This window comes from Rhea pennata, chromosome 2 (genome assembly GCF_028389875.1).
Source record: "Rhea pennata isolate bPtePen1 chromosome 2, bPtePen1.pri, whole genome shotgun sequence".
NCBI lineage: Eukaryota > Metazoa > Chordata > Aves > Rheiformes > Rheidae > Rhea > Rhea pennata.
The window spans coordinates 112,739,511-112,758,013 of NC_084664.1; the positions used below are offsets into that span (position 1 = coordinate 112,739,511).

General features: G+C 34.4%; 1 protein-coding gene and 1 pseudogene across 2 annotated transcripts in view; one reads left to right on the plus strand and one right to left on the minus strand.

Annotated features, from left to right (window-relative positions):
* LOC134137341 (small ribosomal subunit protein RACK1-like) overlaps window positions 1-18,503 on the plus strand; it is an 88,169-nt pseudogene that overhangs the window by 35,902 nt on the left and 33,764 nt on the right.
* The window catches only part of SMCHD1 (structural maintenance of chromosomes flexible hinge domain containing 1), an 83,931-nt gene that overhangs the window by 26,660 nt on the left and 38,768 nt on the right, over window positions 1-18,503 (minus strand). For both annotated transcript variants that reach the window (XM_062570195.1, XM_062570197.1), the window contains exons 20-31: window positions 17,920-18,064; window positions 17,599-17,695; window positions 14,974-15,046; window positions 13,069-13,208; window positions 12,033-12,167; window positions 11,224-11,451; window positions 10,338-10,486; window positions 9,201-9,289; window positions 8,102-8,220; window positions 7,204-7,371; window positions 5,683-5,808; window positions 1,795-1,874 (exon numbers count right to left, since the gene is read on the minus strand). In XM_062570195.1, coding sequence (XP_062426179.1) covers window positions 1,795-1,874; window positions 5,683-5,808; window positions 7,204-7,371; window positions 8,102-8,220; window positions 9,201-9,289; window positions 10,338-10,486; window positions 11,224-11,451; window positions 12,033-12,167; window positions 13,069-13,208; window positions 14,974-15,046; window positions 17,599-17,695; window positions 17,920-18,064 — 1,549 coding nt within the window. The remainder of the gene's footprint in view (window positions 1-1,794; window positions 1,875-5,682; window positions 5,809-7,203; window positions 7,372-8,101; window positions 8,221-9,200; window positions 9,290-10,337; window positions 10,487-11,223; window positions 11,452-12,032; window positions 12,168-13,068; window positions 13,209-14,973; window positions 15,047-17,598; window positions 17,696-17,919; window positions 18,065-18,503) is intronic.

Consider the following 18,503-nt stretch of genomic DNA (forward strand, 5'->3'; position numbering starts at 1 on the left):
AACTAGAAGCTTTTAAACAAAGTGAGAATATCAAAATTAATTGACAAGAGGCTGCATTCCATAGCTAGTTTTGATTCTATAAAAAAGTAGGATGTTACCACTGAGCACAACTGTAACCTCCAGTAATTTAGTGCTTGCTAATATTCAGCAGCCTTCTACCAAGATGTGGGCATTATCACATACTGAGCACCATCAATTTTCTTACAAATGCAGATTAATATTCTAGGTCAAATTCTACAGATAGGAATGCAAAAATATTACCTGTCATAAAATGCTTCAAAAGTTACAGGAACGGACAAGTAGTAGTAGCAGCAGCTTCTAAGCTGCATAAAGCCAACCTTGTCTTGTACGAAAAGCTCTTATGAAAGCTAACTTTTACTAATTTATTGCCAGTATTTCTCTCCTGGGCACACGCTGGTTTAGAAAATAACTAATTATACTGAAACACTCAATACACATTCCTTTTGACCATGAGACCTGCTCTACAGCCAGAAGGTTAACCTCTACTTCTTGATCCCTGTCAGCCAGCAAAGAATGGTAGCATCCTCAAACACAACAAGACATTACTAAATCTAATTTGCAACAGTGATATTTTGGATTTCTGGAGAAAAAAATGTCTATAATAATGTCAAACTATTTAGATTCATCACTCATAAAAGCATGTTGATAAAGTCCCCCTCTTAAGTCTGTTCTACAAAATAAGAAACAAAGTGTAGCTTTCAGCTTATTTTCTGAAGAAAATACAACTTCGGTTATTCTATTTCCAGTTGAAATTGGCCAGTTGATTCATAGGGATGGAAATCTGAAAAGGCCAGAAAGAATGTGTGAAAAGCTGGATTAATACAGCTGAGGAAATGGAAACGCAGAAGACAGATTAAATCCCTAAAACTTTTTAAAAAATAGCAGGTGGCCAAAAGAAAAAGTTTCCAATTATTTTCTTCCCTGAGGGAAAGATAGCCTTTCTATTCAGTGCACAGGTGCACCATCTACTCCAAAAAATCATCACATATACAACCCCAAAATAGCCATAGCCTGTCATGCCTAGCCAGGAAGACAAAACAGTAAGTAGAAAATGCTGGAAAAAAAAGAAAATCAAATGTTATCTGGTAGGCCTCAGGGATGCAGGAAGTGGGTAGCAGAACTGTGGACATGAGGAAGATACAGAAATAACGAATTGGAACATTCAGATGGCAAATATGTGTGTAAGAGAAACCAGGGTGATTGAGATGAATAAGCAGGAGGCACAGGACACAAATCTACAGGAAATGAGGCTTTATTAGTTACACTGCTAATAAGAACGTATTTTTGGTTTTGTTTTCTGCTTTTTATCAGATTGGACATTTAACCTAACTTTTAAAAAAGCTAGTTAGCACCTAGAGGAGGTGGGATTTCAACACTAAAAGGTGTTCCTGTCTTAAAAGCACTGTGTCTGGTTATGGTCCTCCGAAGGCTATACATTTTAAATGGCTTAAAAACACCACCTACACTCACTTGGTACAGCTTGGCAAGTAAAAGTTGTGTTTTACCATGACCAAAAAGATTCCCAAGATGCAGAAAATTAGAGCAGCAGCTTCTTGGAAGACTAATGGAAGAAGCTATTAAATTTTATTCAAATTAACACTTAATTTCTTAAAGATCACTATCTGGCCTTCCACCAGCATCTAAATAACCAATGTGTGACCTTGGCTCTAGGTGAATTCCTGGTAGGTACTTTATGAAATGCGCAGCTTAAATACATCTAGCAAGCGACATTTCAGAATTCAATTGTTTTTTCATACAGTTTTCACTACTTACCTAGGTGCATGAATACTAATAACTCCCAGGTTAGCCCTACCATTTTCATCTGTTTTATGTTGCTGGCTTGAAGAAACAATCTGTCAAAAAAAAATTTTTTTTATTCTTTTAATGAAACAGTAGTAGTAACATGTCTTAGATTAGAATAAAATGTATACTTCCTTTGCCTGCATACTGCATTCCCATTTGAGCAGTAACTTCTTTTTTGGCTTTGCACTCTAAATCTAAACAGATGCACTGTTATAAATATTACCTTAGGTTTCAGAATTTTCTCTGTCAGTCTTTGAAGAAAATCACTTTATCTGAACTGGGACAGTTTTGTTCATTAGTATGTGTAAACTGTTTATTCATTTAATTGTTACTGATGCTATCATCTTGTTCATAATAAAAGTTAATCCAAAAATGTTTTTAGATTATAACACCTTTTATGAACTGCTTATTCCTTTCACAGTGTTTTTTCAAACTGCCTAGAGATTCCTGGGTAGCAAAACTTAAAAGAATGATACTATTTGAACAAAGACAACTAAAACATCTCCTCCTCCCCCATCCTACTCTCATTGCCAAAAATGTAAGACTACAAGACAATCTAGAGAAAAGTGTAATGACAAGTGATGAAGTATAGTACCTTATTAATCAAAACTTATTGACAAACCAAGAATCAAGCTCTACAATGTAAAGAATGGCATTTAACAAAATTTTAACGACGAGAGAGAAACTGCCAGTGTTGTCTTAGGATACTAACACAAATGCCTTACAGATCTTCTATTTTCCCAGCACATTAACTAGGCTAGATCCCAAGTTCATTGAAGTTAATGGAAATTCTATTGACTTAAAGGAATTTTGGCTGAACCTCACTGTTAGAAAAGAACATTCAGTGGTGTTCTTCAAACTGTGGTTTCTACGTGCATCCTGTTTTTGCTGCAGTTACTCCCACAGCACTGAAAGTGAAAACTTATCAGTAGTATCAGAGTCATCCTTTGCTTTACACACTAAATGGGACAGAATTTATCATTTCACTTTCTTCATTGACCATAATCTTTCAGAACTATGGACTCTGCAGCAGAAAGAGAATGCCTATCATCTTACAGAGACAGGTCACACTGAATCTTAAAAAATACTAATACACTCGTAAAGTAAGTAAAAACTATTCCTTCCACAAATGTGTGGGTATGTGCGCTCCACCTTTGTCTCATCTATGAAATGCACTGTAAATGTATGAAAACAACCTCAGATAGTAGCTCTAGAAGACAGCACAGGAAGCCACGGATACTTTCTGAATTCTTATGAAATTAGTTCTTTCCTCTAAAGAGGAAAAGCAACTTTTTCAACAATGATTTCGACCAAGATTACAATGCAAATGTTTGCCATTATATGAATAGAATGGCATTAAATTGCTTTCCCTGTGTTATTTCAGCACAGATTTCAGAAAAAATGTGTCAAGTGTCCACTTACACAAAAAGTAATGTTTTCAGAATATCTGAGGTGGGTAACTTTCTTGCAGAATTATTTTCTTTCACAAAGAAAATATTTCACAAATCTCATGGCAGCAACTTAAGTGAATGAAGCTACTTTAGAAAAAAAAATTTGTGAAAGCTGGTTCATAATGGATTGGTTATGGAAGCATGAATTTATCCTACAGTGTCACCACAGAAAGGCAATGGCAAAAACAAATGTTTAATGGTTCAAATGGAAGGTAGCATTGTAAAAATATTTTGTTTTTACAATAATGAGAAAATTGTCAGACATTTCACTAACTCTCCTGAAGACTGCACCCAAGTCAGAAAAGGATTTCTGTATTTTAAACTACAATACACCACAGAATTGAAAGTTTTAACCTTACAGGAACAGGTGTTGTTGCTTTGTGCATTTCCACTATTGGGATGCACATAGGAATTCAGAGACTTTTTGTTCATACATGTTCATTTAGCTTTGGACCTGTGGAGGAAACTGAAGTACTGGAAATGCAATCACAGGATATCAAGTATAGGAGACTTCGAGGGCAAGATGTGAAATACAGACAGCTTATCTGAGAATTCCTGTTCCCAGAAACTTCTCATTTTCTTTGGAAGACTGTCCATACAACCTATTGGAAATGCAAAGGCTCTGGACAATTCTCTGAAGAGATTCGCGAAGATACTCATTAAGATCTGATCCTTGCTTAGCAAATATGCAGTTGGTTGCTCTGTATATGAAAGAAGTATTTCTCCAAAATGATGCTGGTTTAATTGAGCTCTGGAGAAGAGCACTATAATAGATGCATTATAGCAATGATCCCCTTTGGCTTTAAGAATACCCTCTGCTGGATACATCCAGCTTGGATGAGGAGCGCGAAGACTTTCTAAGAGATGCTGCAGCATCCTTCTCCCTGAAGGAAGGCTTAATATCTGAAACACAGAGCATGCCACCAGAACATCTCTTTGATCAGAGAGCACAGCCATATAGTATTGCTGTCGAGTTTTTAGTCCTCTCAAGATCAACATAACTAGAAGCCTAGAGGAGACCCATTTGCCACCATAAACAGAGTAAGAGGGGCTAATTAAAAGGAATCCAAACTATGAGGTAGGCTTCTGTTGAAAGAGCTTCAGAAGCATCAGAGGAAAAATTAAGATGTAAAGAAATTTCCTTTAAAAAAGTCCAGTATAAATAAGTAATAGGAGCAGTAGAGTTAAATTGGGAAAAACCTGGGACAGTGACATAGTTCTTGACTTGCGAACAAAAGAAAGTTCTTGGCTGCTGTATATTTTAAGACCAACTGAGGTATGCAAATACCCAGCATGCAGAAATAAAGACAGACCAAGGCCAGTCTAGCATTAAAGATCTCATGTCCAGAGATGGATGAATATACACTGTATTGATAATACATATGTAGGCAAGTGCTCACTGGTGGAAGTGATGTACTTCAATAGCTGCCAAGGTATATCTGATTTGTGTCTCTCTATCAGACAGGCATAATGACCACAAACGAACAGAGACATAACTGAGAGCCATAACTAAGATATGAATATTAAAAGTAGGTTAGTAGGCAAAAACTAAAAACTCTCACAGATTGTTGTGATACTGATCATTTGGCTGATTTGGGAAAGACACAGCCCGAAAGTTTCTACTCGAGATGCCTGCTTCTCCAAGAAGGATAATCCTTCCTTAATATCCCTAAATTTGGAAGATAGCAAAAAATCGCTGTTCAATTCAATATAACAGCCTCTGCAAAGATACTTAAAGAATCTTCATTTTCAACCCCCCAATAACAAGAATGAAGATTTTAATAACAGAAGTAATCTGTCAAACTACTTTCTTAGTATAGACTTGTGTGCAGACCATGTGGCACTCAGACTAATGGAAAGGATTGAAAGTGCTTAAATCCAAGTTAAATAAAATGAATTGAAACAATGAAGATTATGTTGCTAATGTTCTTCACAGAGATAAATAAGTACCAATCAAAACTATATTGTTTGACATGCAGATCAAATGCTGTATGTTCAGGAATCACAATCAAAGAACCACTGGATAAAATGATAAATGACACAGTTGCTGCTTCAAAGCATATCTTTACTGTTATTCAGCAAATTAATACAGGTAAATGGCAGGGGGAAGGGATTACAAAGAAGTTTCAGAAAATCTAACATGTACACAAATTACACTTGGATATTGTACTATCAGAACTTCATATTTTTGATAGTGATAATAATATAGAGCTGAGGAATCTGTCATGGGAACATGGTATAATGTCATCAAAATTACTGTAGTAAGAGATTAATTATTCTGTTGTATCCTTACGATACTTTATTCATTTTTCCAAAAATGTCTCAAGAACAAAGAGAATGTAGACATGACAACACAAATTTATGTGCTTTGATAAACGGAGGTTCACATAATAAGACGTATGCTTACCTTTAAGTTGCCAGCCTTTATAAGACTGATTTTGACATTTGGTTCAGGAGATGGATTTCCCCACTGATCACACAGTTGAACTACAAGAGGCTTCTGCAATTCTTTACCATTAATTACTGCAACAGGCTGGAAGAGATAAAAATGCACCATTTCATTTTATTTTAGGTGTATCAGACATTCACAGTAGCTGGTCAGGAATCCCCAAAGTGATAGAATCTACTTTTTCCCTACCATTTGCTTTCCAAAATAGGTAGGCAATGACAGAGTTGCAAAACTCCAGGAAGTTATTTCCATAGTTCTGCCATTCTCTTAACATTATAAAATGAACTGCTTCATTTGAATTGTATGCCTTACCCATGCTGATGTGACTAAATGTAAGGACATGCTTCTCAAGGAGCTTATCAAAGACAGCTTGCTTGTTATAGAAAGGAGCAAAATGTTTTAAGATTTAGTCTTCTGATATACCTAGACAGTTTTATAGAGATTGAAAATATTTATGACACTCCCTGAACTTTGTTTCACTTTTCCTTTAAGAGCTTCCTTCTCCATCTTCCAATACTCCCACCTTTGTTCTTGTTTTCTACTCAGAGAACCAAACCTGTGTTTTACCTGCCTCTACTCTTCTGTTTTACTTTCTATTGTGACTTCAGTGTGATCACTTGAACAACCAATGTAAACACTGAAAAATAAAAACACTGCAAATGGCTAGAGGATACCAAAAACCTCCATCCTTTTTGTTTGACATAACTGGTGTACCCCTTCACTTTCTGATTGTAACCTTGTTTTCAATTCTAAGTAAGGTTGGAGTTGTCTTTCCACATTGTTAGCTTCAAAAATAAAACCCAGAATAAGAGAGAGGTGAACTGACAACTATTTCTACCGTTAAAGACAGTATTTGGCAAACAGCAGTGGAAGGTAGATGTTGGGATTCTGTCCACAGTAATGCTGCTCCACAAAGGAAAATAAAAAGGCAGCATATTGTAGAAAGAGGACTGGGGCAGAATCAATTGCACAAAAATTTAAGTATTAGATATTATTATATTATATACTTAAGTATTATAAAGTAAGTGCTGTAAACAGACACTTAAAAGATAGATTACCCTAACACAAATTTACTTTTAAAGGCCATTGTAGTTAGTCATCTACTGTACGAAAAAGGCTTCACATATACAGTCCCAAATAAATATGCCTACATGATCAGGCAGGTTGCAAAATATTTAATCTTGCTTATGCTATGTTGTCCTGTATAAAATAAAATAAAATAAAATAAAATAAAATAAAATAAAATAAAATAAAATAAAATAAAATAAAATAAAATAAAATAAAATAAAATAAAATAAAATAAAATAAAATAAAATAAAATAAAATAAGTGTCTCCATATTCTGGCAATTTTCAGAAGCACTATATTAAGAAACCAGTGTTTTCTTTTTTTCATCTAATACTCCAAAAATCTCTGGAAATAAAAGACCTGCTGATTAGCTAACCCTTTGTTTTTTCCACACAATAACTTTTGGACTTACCTTTTCTAACTCTGGCCAATCCACAAGTTGAAATTTAGCAGGGGATCCTGCAATTAAATTCACTCTGAGAAAATCGGAAAACTCACGCCAAGCAAAGCATAATTCTTTGCTTCCAGGTAAACTCGGTTTAAACCGAATACCTTTGACTCTCATTGTTAGTGTACTTTCCTATTGAGAAATAAAAATAGGATTCTATCAAGAACAAAAAAGCGAAGTTAATTTGTTCATTTTTTCAATACAATATTTTTATTATTTATGCATACTGGAATCTATTTGCAATTTTTACTATGAGAAATTGAACTAAAAAATAAATCACAATTAAATCCTTTTCCTAAATTTGAAAGGATTTCTTCTGCAAGAAGTGATCAATTTCAAAGTTATACATTTCTCAGAAATCTATTTTTCACTGTATAGGAAATTTTATTTAGTTATGTACAGTATCATATTTTAAAAGGTATAGACCACATTTTAATTTAAATTAAGCTAATGCAGACAACAGCATCCATAACTCCCCATGCTGCTTCAAAGCATAAAATCAGCTATATCACCATAAATCAGAACAGAACATTTAAAAAGCAGGTAGAAGAAAACAGAGAGAAAAATGGAGAAAAAAAACAAAGCAAACTTGGCTAAAGTGTGACGTATAAAACGAGCCCACTCCCACATTGTATAGTTGCAGTGATGATAAGGTTTTTAACAGATGCTATTCTATACCTTAGAACAGGATCACAGAATTTTAATGCTTTAAAACTCAGTTTCTCATAGCTTATCAACTGGTGTTTAATTAGACTATCTTTCAACAGTTTTGGTTCAATTCTGCATGAAAATTAAGACATATAGCACAGATAGGTCATAAAGAAAGAAATTACATGACATCTTAGAAATAATTATGAAATACCTGCCAAGTTATTTTCAAATTTGATTTATCAAGTCCAGGCCCAGAAACTCCCAGAGAATTTACACAAGAGGATGTCACTGTCTGAACCTGGTTTCCATACTGATCTGTAATCATGACATCTATTTAAAAAGAAGTTGATTATTAAAACAATTAGTAAGAGGAATATCCCATTAGCTGCTTTAATGAAAAATTACACAAGATATGGAATATAAATGTACACAACACAAACACGATATGGAGAAAATTTACATAAGTAGCAAATCATAAAAAGTACATGAATATAGTCATATCACACAAAACTTTGTGCTTTCCTCTTTCTTTGTAAAAAAAAAAAAAAAAAAAAAAAAGTTTTCTTTCTACAAAGAGGCTGTTTTATAACCTCTTAGATACAGTCTGTCCTATGTGCCTTTCTTCACTCACACAAAAGCTTTTCATGCCCCAAAATATCGTAAGTAGTTCTAATTTCTAGAATTTACCTAAATACAGCTTATTAGAAGTAATCGACACATTCAGAGAAGCAAAAACATTGCATACTACCCAAAGAAGAAGAAATATGTAATTTTTCATCAACAGGCATAAATACCAAAACAAAAAAGTGCCAATACTGAAACATTTTTATTTTCACAGTGTGTAGAAAAATCTCTCAGTCAATGTCCGACCTCATGTCCAAACAGTAACCGTATACAGAAACTGAGGGAGGATGAGAAGACTGATCTCTACCATGACTTCTTAGGCTGAAGCCTTAACTTAAAAATATTTCACTTAGAAAACCAAGTTCTTGAAATGATCCGAATGCTCTTCTGACTTTCAAGGTTTCAGAATGCACAATCTTAACAAAATCTCATTACCAATTTGAACTCCAGAGGGAGGACTGTCCCAGTATACAAATTTAGAGGTGAATCATACCAGAGAGTTAACTAAATAAACATAAAATGATGATTACAGAAGTCTGATGATCATTCCCTGAGCGAGAATGTGAATTTCTTTTATTTTACAAAAGCAGAAGATAATTCACTCTTGATGCCATTAGTATACATAACAAAGTGCAGAGAAACAGAAACATATCTTGCAACAAAGCGAAGGATATGCAAACACTCACCAACTTCACCTTGTAGTTCTTCACCCATCTGCAATGTGTTTGGTCCTTTTAATTTACATTTAATGTGTTTGGGTTCATCAGGAAGTGGTCTAAGTTAACAAATGAAAATTGATTTATAATCATTTTCATGAAGCTAATCACTTAAAACACATCAGCAGTTATAAAAAGCATAAAGTAGTTATCATTCATTTGCAACTGGGATTTTTTGTAATTTTATCCTTGCATATATTTAGAGAATCAAGTCTCACATGCATACATGTTACATAGTAGCCTTCCTCTCAGTTTTAGCAGGTGGAGCTTATCAGAGACTGCTTGCATAATGAAACACAGTATTGTTATACGACTTTATCAGTTTTTCTCTAGTAACTTGTCTACCAATATTTAACACAGATCAGAGTCATAGCCAGATAACAGAACAGAATTCAAGTCCAGACTATTTTAAATCTTGAAAAAACATCTCCAACACCTTTAAGCCAAGGTAACATACAACTGTCTACATATTAAATACATATTTTAATATAAAAATGATTATAACAACATTAATCCTGATGCATATGTACAGAACTATCACAGTCTTACTCGTTAAGGAAAACATTTGCCGAAGCATTAAGAATCTAATTATAGCAAAAATAGATTAAAAACTTAGTGTCCTCCCCAAAACAAAACAAAACCAGACCATTATAGAAATAGGAAACAGGAAAGGAAAGGAAAAGGAAAAATATCAGATTTCCATTTTCCCTTTTGCTGCAATAAAGGGGAAGTGATCAGCCTAAGTTAACCCTAACACTAGTCTCTCCAAAATATTTTCAGGGTGCTTTTAAACCATCTCAGCTTTTTCTTCTCTTTACTTGATGAAATTTAACATCCTCTATATCCTGGCTCCTAAAGATCAAAGAGTTACTTGAGATCTAAGAATTATCTGGCACAACGTTTTTGACTCCTTTACTGTGTTTAGGGTTAAGAATTATGTTGGTAACTCTAACAGTCATGGGAGAATGACCTTCCAAGTTAATTTGCTCCTTTGCCAACTGACTTCATTATTTCAGTTTTCGTAGAAAGATTTTTTTCCCCCAAAGCACAATTCTACGGTTCTTGGCCAACAATACCTTTCATAAAGTGTGTTTCAAATAGACAAACCTGACTGTAAATGCACTCTCCAAAGACACGTGATCATCAAGATAAGTAATAAGACAGTAACGTACATCTTTTACTGACGTTGGTACTTTCACATCAGGTAATAAACCCTGAATCAAACTGTCTTTGTTAATTTTGGGTGTCCAGTTAACCTGAAATAAAAATTTCGTAAATTAATCAAAGCTAAATTATTAATCAATAGCTACACAACACATCCATGGTCATTCAAAGCATGCTGAAGCTGAATACAAGTAATCGAAGCTTTCAATGAAAGCCTGAGCTTTCTGAGTTCCCACAATAACCAACACTAATTGCCTAAGTACAGAAATATACTTTAAACAAACCCAAAACACACACCACGTTTCCTTCAATGCATCTTTATGCGCTAGCAAAGATCTGACAGAGAAAAATGTTAGAAGAAAAAATGTACCACAACTGGTGGAGCTCTGCCTTGGTATCAGGCTCCACATCTGCACTTAGACGGAGGGATAAGATAGATAATGAAATCTTCATGAAGGAACATGCCTGTTCAAGCTTTCTAAATGTTGGGAAAATTCCACATCTGAAGAATGCTAGCTAAGCAGGAATTACTTACTGTATTTAAAAGAGCTGGAAACTGCTAAACCTGCTTTTCATAATATTATCCTAAGGTATTTTTAAACATTTTATTAAATGATCTTATCTCATTAGACACATAATTTTAATAAATTGATCTTTTAAAATCTTTAAGCAGAGGGTAACGTTCACATGTTTATTTGTACAGTCTTGGAGAACATCACTTGGAATGGTAGTCTGACGCCTACAGATTTCAAAGAATCAACCTTTTGCTAGGAACACATTGTACCCTCCACCTCCAATATTATACTATTATTTATTCAGAAATACTAACCTTAATTTTTTCTGCCACAGCTGGAGTTATATGTATTTCCCTTTCTCCTTCATCATACATCTGAAATATAAGGTTGTGCATGACATCTCCAGCAACCCAATTAATTTCATCCTGATGTTTAATTTGAATAGCTTTTTGTCCATCCATACTTAAGACCTGCAGTCTTGCAACATGACTGCTAGGAAGAAGTTTAATAATCTTTTCCACAGGTGGCACATCTTTACAACTCTATGCATGGGGAAACAAAAAGAAGACATAATTAAGACATTAAATATACACACATATATCAAGCTGGTGAACACTATATCCCTCCATCCAATAGTTTACTGTGATCAATAGATCAATTATTCTGGATTATCAGGTGTCCAAGTATGAAGTCAGAGTCTTCCTATCAAAAGTAAATCCAAAGGATAAACTGGAATGCTTGTAATTTTTTAAGGGACACTGGAATTTAAGTTAGCTATAGTTTCTGGAGAACATGGAGTCTATTCTGACTCTATATGTTTATGTAAGGAAGCAAGTGGTCAGAAGTAGCCAGGGAGAAAAGAAGGAATGTAAATTCCCAGAAACACTTAAGGAATTTCAGAAATATAGGGTGATAGGTTAAAAAAAAAAAAAAAAAAGGTATGGAAAGTTTGTCTTTTTATGGTTTCCTAGAGAGGAACGGGGCAGCCAACTGATTCTCAGGCTGATTATACCTAAAACATTGATTTATTAACTTGATTCATATTTAGTTTACTAACAAGACAGTACACTAAACTATGTTTCCAATTTTTCATTCATCCAAACCTTCATCCATCAGTACTTACAGGTATTTCAATCCTTGCTTTGAGCATCTGGTCTTTCTTTATATTCTGTACATGTATAACTGGACCAGTTAAAATGTTTGTTCCTGCATTACTGCAGTCCACAGCATACAGAGGAAGGGTGGAAGCACCTAAAAACTATTTAAAATGTAATATTAAATTTCAATTTTTTAAGACCACTAAGTTTTTTTCCAGAAATAATTATTTGTGCAACTCCAAAGACTTATACAGGTAAATTTGAAAGAATTCTGTTTTCTAGAAGCCTGCAACATCAACACTTCATTTTTTCAGGTGATAAGAGATGTCAATATATACACACTAATCATTATGGCAATGAATTTAATCAAGCTGTTAAAATAAATCCTTTTTTGGGGGGAGAGGTTCAATTTTCTAAAATATACACACTAAAACAGAAATTAAATATCAAGTTCAACATGTCCTAGCATGCCTGCAGACAGCTTGCAGGAAAAAAAAAACATACTCAAATAGATAATGTGTAAATGGAATGCAGATACATTTTGCAATGGGAAAACCTTTTCTGCTTGTGTTTCTGTCCTCACTGGAAGACTGATTTTGCTATAATTGAAAATACACTTTGTATAAGTAAAACCATGTCCAAAAGGGCAAAAGACTGGCTTCTAAAAGCCACAGTAACGTATACATTCCTTTGAGCTTAGCGGAGTATTTATAATAGTCTTTACTAATTTTTAGGTATTAAACCTGCATTTCATCTTCAGTTTAAAGTATAAAGTATATTTATACAAAAATACAACCTAAAATATCTTAAAATTGTAGGTTAATATCCTTGCTGCATTTTCTCTTCCATTTCTGAGGCTAGGTTCTTCTAATTCTGACACTGAATATCATGGTAGATGAGGCAAGTGAGTCACAGTTATAGCTGTCACACCTCAGAAACTTGAACATCCTAATAAAGACAATAAATTCTGTCAAATTGACATTTGTCAGAATAGTCTCTTTCCCTAGCTCTTTTAAAAGCAAATATCAAAACCCCTCTAATACATAACAAAATGCATTTTACCTTACAGTGAACTATCAACTTTGGCTGTGCTGTTATATTTCCTGATTCATCCAATACTTCAACCTGAAAGGGGAAAGCTGTGCCATTTTCAATCTTTAGAATTTCAGAATCTGGCTTCACTTTCAATTGACGAGGAGGACCTGTAAAAATGGCCAATTATAGAACTGTGGTTATATTTTAGATTACTTATAAGATAGTGGATTTCAGTTTTTGTTTTCCTGAAAAATGAATTTGAAATGCCAAACTACAACGATATCTGTAGTACCAAACAACTTGGCATAATTAAGGGGTATTGGTTTATGCTCAGAAGTTTCAGACATACTCTGTTTAACAATATATCTTCTGCTACTCTCCTGCATGAATTTGGTACAGAATAGTTAAGACAAATGTGACAAATTTTGTCAGACACAGGATGTAAAAACATGATATAATGCTATCTACATACTACAAAGAAGCAGTTACATCATGAATAAATTTGAAGCTTTTTCCTGACATATAAAAATCAAAGATATTAATGTTCACATCTCATCAATCATAATATGCAGCATAACACCAAAGCCACCACAGTTACAGCTTGCATGCAAAAAAAAGCAAAAGCAAATTTTGGCAGTATTATACAGATAATAAAGTGAAGGCTATTAAAATAAACCTACTCCCTAGAATGTATAATTATTAATTTTTAAAAAGTTAGAAGGAAGTCAGAAACTATTAGAAGACAAAAATTCTGAAGAACAAACAACAACAAAGGCCATTTTCCAGAAACAACCTTTATGCATCACTTCTTTAAAACTTCCATTTCAGTCTCACTGCTTGAGGAACAGGAATGACTGAAATAACTTTTATTCATTCCTTTCTCGAAAAGCAACTTTAAAAGTCAAGGATAAGTTCAATGAGACCAAAGAGGTCCTGAAGCCCCTATAGACTACCAAAATCCAAAGATTCTAATAGAGGATAAAGATGCCTTTCAGTTCAAGGTAAGAATTAAACAATCAATATATAGTACAATCTGTCTGAAGTCAGACTGTTTCACCTTGTTTTCTAAACATAGCCTTAACCACCCAAAAGATAAAGAATAATAGAACAAATTGTGAACTATTGGTCTAACAAAGCACAGAAGTGCACAAATTGTCCCCCAAATAAGAGAGGAATGTCTAAAGTTGGGAAGGTTTGGTAATGTGAAGGGCAAAAATCTAAGAGTTTCCCCTTCACAATATACCTTATCTACCAAATCCAGAAAACCCCAGATAACAAGGAATAATAGAAATTAGCATCTTTTCCTGAAGGGCCTGTGATTAGTAGTGAAATCGTCTGAGGTACTAATCACATAAGGAACTCCTCAGTATCACGACATCCACAAAACAAAAATCTGTTAAGGATACAAACTCCAGTATTCCTGTTGCATTATGTAACAATGATAAATTAAACATATAACACTTTAAATTTCAGACATGATTCCAACTGCCAAAGCACACCCTTTTTGTTCAGGTAAAAAACTGAATGAGAACTTGTTGATTCACAAGATGCCTTCTACAAGGACAGTAGGTTAACACATGTTAGTAGAGGTTATTGGGTCAAAAAGCTTTAGAAAATTCAGATGATAAAAAGATCATTCATTTCATGGTGCTGAAGTGAAAAAAATTCAAAGTCACCAAAAAATGAAATAATAAAAAAATCTATCTCAATGAAGCAGACCATTTCCAGCTGCTAGAATAATGGACAAGACTAGACTGTGTGAGCTAATATTATTCCTAAGAGTGGTATGTCCTCAGCTTTATTTAGATTCAGTCATCACTTGGATGAGTTGGAATAGCCCTTCCTCTGCCTCATTTTTTTTCAGAGAATAAACATTAGTAGGGTCAGATAAAAGTTCAACAGAAAATCACAAAGTATTTTTAAGATACATACCAGGCTGCAATCTTATTTTACAAATTTGTGTGTCTTCTTTCAAACCAGGAAGAGTAATCTTCAGACTAAAGTTCTAATGAAAAGAATATTTTAAATATTAACCTTAAGCAAAAGTAATTACAGATAAATTAGCTCATAGAGTCATGTCAATTCATACATATGTGAAATTTCGGAAACCTAACCAAGTTTTCCTGCACTACTACATAAACCAAAATCTTCCTGCAGGAAAATCAAATTTTTCATGCTATTATACCCAGAGACATTCAGTTCAGGGTTTGCATGTTAAATAACATGTTTCTGAAACCACTAAAAGTAGCTTCTGGAAAGCTTTCATTTCGTGAGCCATCTCTGGCCTATGCCTTTGCCATGCTTAACAGGGCATGCACCTGGATGAAAGCAATTCAACAATTCTTTCGGTTTGCTGGGAAAGAGAAGCAGAATGTGCAGTGAAGCCTGAGCCATAGCTTCACAACTCTAACTGGTCCCACCAAGGAAGTGAGCTCCTCAGCAGATGGCTGGCCTACCACACTGGTCTCTCTGCAAGCCAAGCACCATGTGCCACCTGTAGCCCCATTAAACTAAATGGTGAACACTGTGATGAGAAAGGGAGAAGGCAGGGCAGACTTAAATCACATGTCGGGAGACAGCAATAAAGAAAAAGCAGGCAATAGAAACATAGGAAACTAGGACAGCTGAAGTTCAGTGCTGTAAAGTTGAATTCTTCAGTGGTTCATTCACTTAAGCTTTGTATTCATGCAATAGACACTCCTCCTCCTATGAGCCACTTCTCTCAGTTTCAACCTTTTTCCTGCAATACTCATTTTTGACCTGATACTGTCTTCTACCTTCTGCTTCTAATTCATCGGTTAATACTTTTAACTTCATTCCTTTTAATCTTTCAGCAATTGTATCCTCTAGAGAAGTTCTTCTCCCTTAACCTTCATGATCACTTTATCTCCTTTCCTTCTGCCATCAAGTATACTTCTATGCCTACTATGGTATTTTAAAAAGGAAAGTAAGAATAAATGTGAATATTATTTTCCTTTTTAATCTCCCTTCTTCACCCTACTCTTCAATGTTTTCAAAATTCTGTAAGGGAGTGGTCTTTTTGGTATTACTCATATAGCTTTCTCCCAACTTTCTCTTTCATTCCCCCCTCCCCAAACAAAACATAGTCTTAACTGCTTTAGATGGAATCAAGTCAATGACTAATGAACTAGATGAAATCTGCTTCTCTTTCTTCTCTATCTGTGCTTCTGCCATGGACAACTGTGATCTTCTCTATCTTTATCAAGATTCTCTCCCCATTTTGCATGCTTACTCCTTCAACATTTTTTCTTTCCTCCTTTCTCAAAAATATATTTCATTTCTTCCTTCTTGTTTTCTCATTAACTCTCTCCTTTTAAATTATTTCCAGAATATTATTAATAGCTGTTTCTCAGAGGTATTTTAGCTTGTTTGCTACTATTTCAAAATCAAGATGTTGAAAATTTCTCTCTAGAGTTTCCCCACTATCCTGCTTTTCCTCATTATTTTTTATCATCATCAACAGTCCTTTTCTGTCATATAAATTAGACAATACAGTTCCTGCAGTGCCCCCTACAGTCTTCCAGTTAAACAACACAAGAAAACAACATCCCTTCTTTTTCGTTATTAGGGGATTATTTCTGTCCTGCAAATTCCTTAAATGGCTATTGGTCTTGTCCCTCAAATTTATATTTTGCTATAGCCTAGTATTTTTGCTACTATACTTTGTTTCCCTATCTTCTGTCATTACTCTTACTCTCCTCCTTATACACTAAGCTTTATCTACAAAGTTTATTACATTCAACACCCTCCAGTTTTCAATTAGCACGTATATGCTTCCTCTCCTCTTCATACACCTTTCCACCAGCAATATTATTTGCTTTTTTCTTATCAACAATACATTTATATCTTCAGCTACCTCAGTTCCTAGCTTTGTGTTTACTGTACCAGGTGCAAGACTAGATGAAAAATCTAGGACCTAATCAAGAATGTAGAATACTGTATAACTACATATGTTTCTAAAATTATTGAAATTCTTTACATTTGGCTTTATCAAAAGGACTAGTTCAGCTCACATTGTGTATCTGTGTGTCTCCGTTATGACTTAACAGCTTGAATAGGTGCTGAGAATACATTAGTAAAAGGCTCTATTTGGATGACAACCCAATAGACATATATTTGCTACAGTGGTGAAACCAACACTTTGGAAATATCAAGAGAGGCTTACTTAGTTATCAGTTACATTGGCTATTACTACTCATCATCTCAACTACTAGAATGAAAGACTGCAGTGCTCCCAATGCTGCTTCAGTGTAAAAGTCACCAGGGTGATTTAGCTTAAAACAATTTCTGCAGCAGTTCAAACCAGCTGACTTTGTACACTCTAGCATACACACAGATGTGTGCTCATCTTCCCCTCCAGTTCCATCAGCTAACAGTGTAGCTGTAGGAGAGGTACCAAACTGTTCCAGGTAGATCAGAACCATAAGATATTATTTGAAAGCATCCCAAGGGATAGCTATAGCCAGTAACATAGAGCAAACAAAAGTAACAGAATGTGACAATTCATTTTACATGAAAATTATTCTTTTAGCCTACCTTGCCCTGGTAACTATTTATACAGCCTTTAGCAGTGACACCCTTAATGAGGCAATTTTTTCCTGTAGTTATTTCTTCATATTGTAATGTCAAGCCACTAGAAAAATACATGAAACAAAATCAATTTAAAATAAACACAGCATTTTAATTCTCACCTAAAACAAGATATAAATTACTTTCAGATACTCCCATGGAGGCTACTGCAAAAATGCCAGATAATTCATATTAAAAGTATCCAGTACATGACTCAGAAAAAAATCTGAAGAAATACTATATTAATGTTACAAGAAGTAAGGACAAAAAATGAGATGGTTGAATTACCTAGCTTCAAGAATTGGTTTAATATCAGTTGTCAACTGTGTTGCATGACCAAATTCATCCTGCAGTTCCAAAGGAATATTAAAAGGTACTCCAACTCGAAAAGGAAGCTCCAAAACACCCACTGAAAACTTTTCTGGTTTGCCCTCTAAGAGAAAAGAATAATACATTAGAAGGAATTTTGTGTGTTCATCGACTTAAGGCAGCAGCTCAGTTAAGCACTTTCCAGTCTAAAAGTAAATAGGCTGTTTAATAATTACTTAATATTACTTTTGTAACCAAAAATTTAAAGTTTATTGATTGATCCTCTTTTTCAGCTTATACTAATATAGCAGTAAGAGTTAAAATACAGTGGCACAAGCTTATGGCATAAAAAACATAACAGGACAGCCCAAGCTTCTGGAGTATCAATATCAAAATAGTACCTGAAAATGGACAAATCCTTGTGGACAGGTTTTCTTAAACATTTTGCTGCTCTAATTCTCTTTAAAAAAAAATCGCAAACAAATAAACAAAAAAAAAAAACCCTACGCATTCAACAAAATATTCTTATTGTACAACTACCCCAAAAGTGAGAAACAAAGATG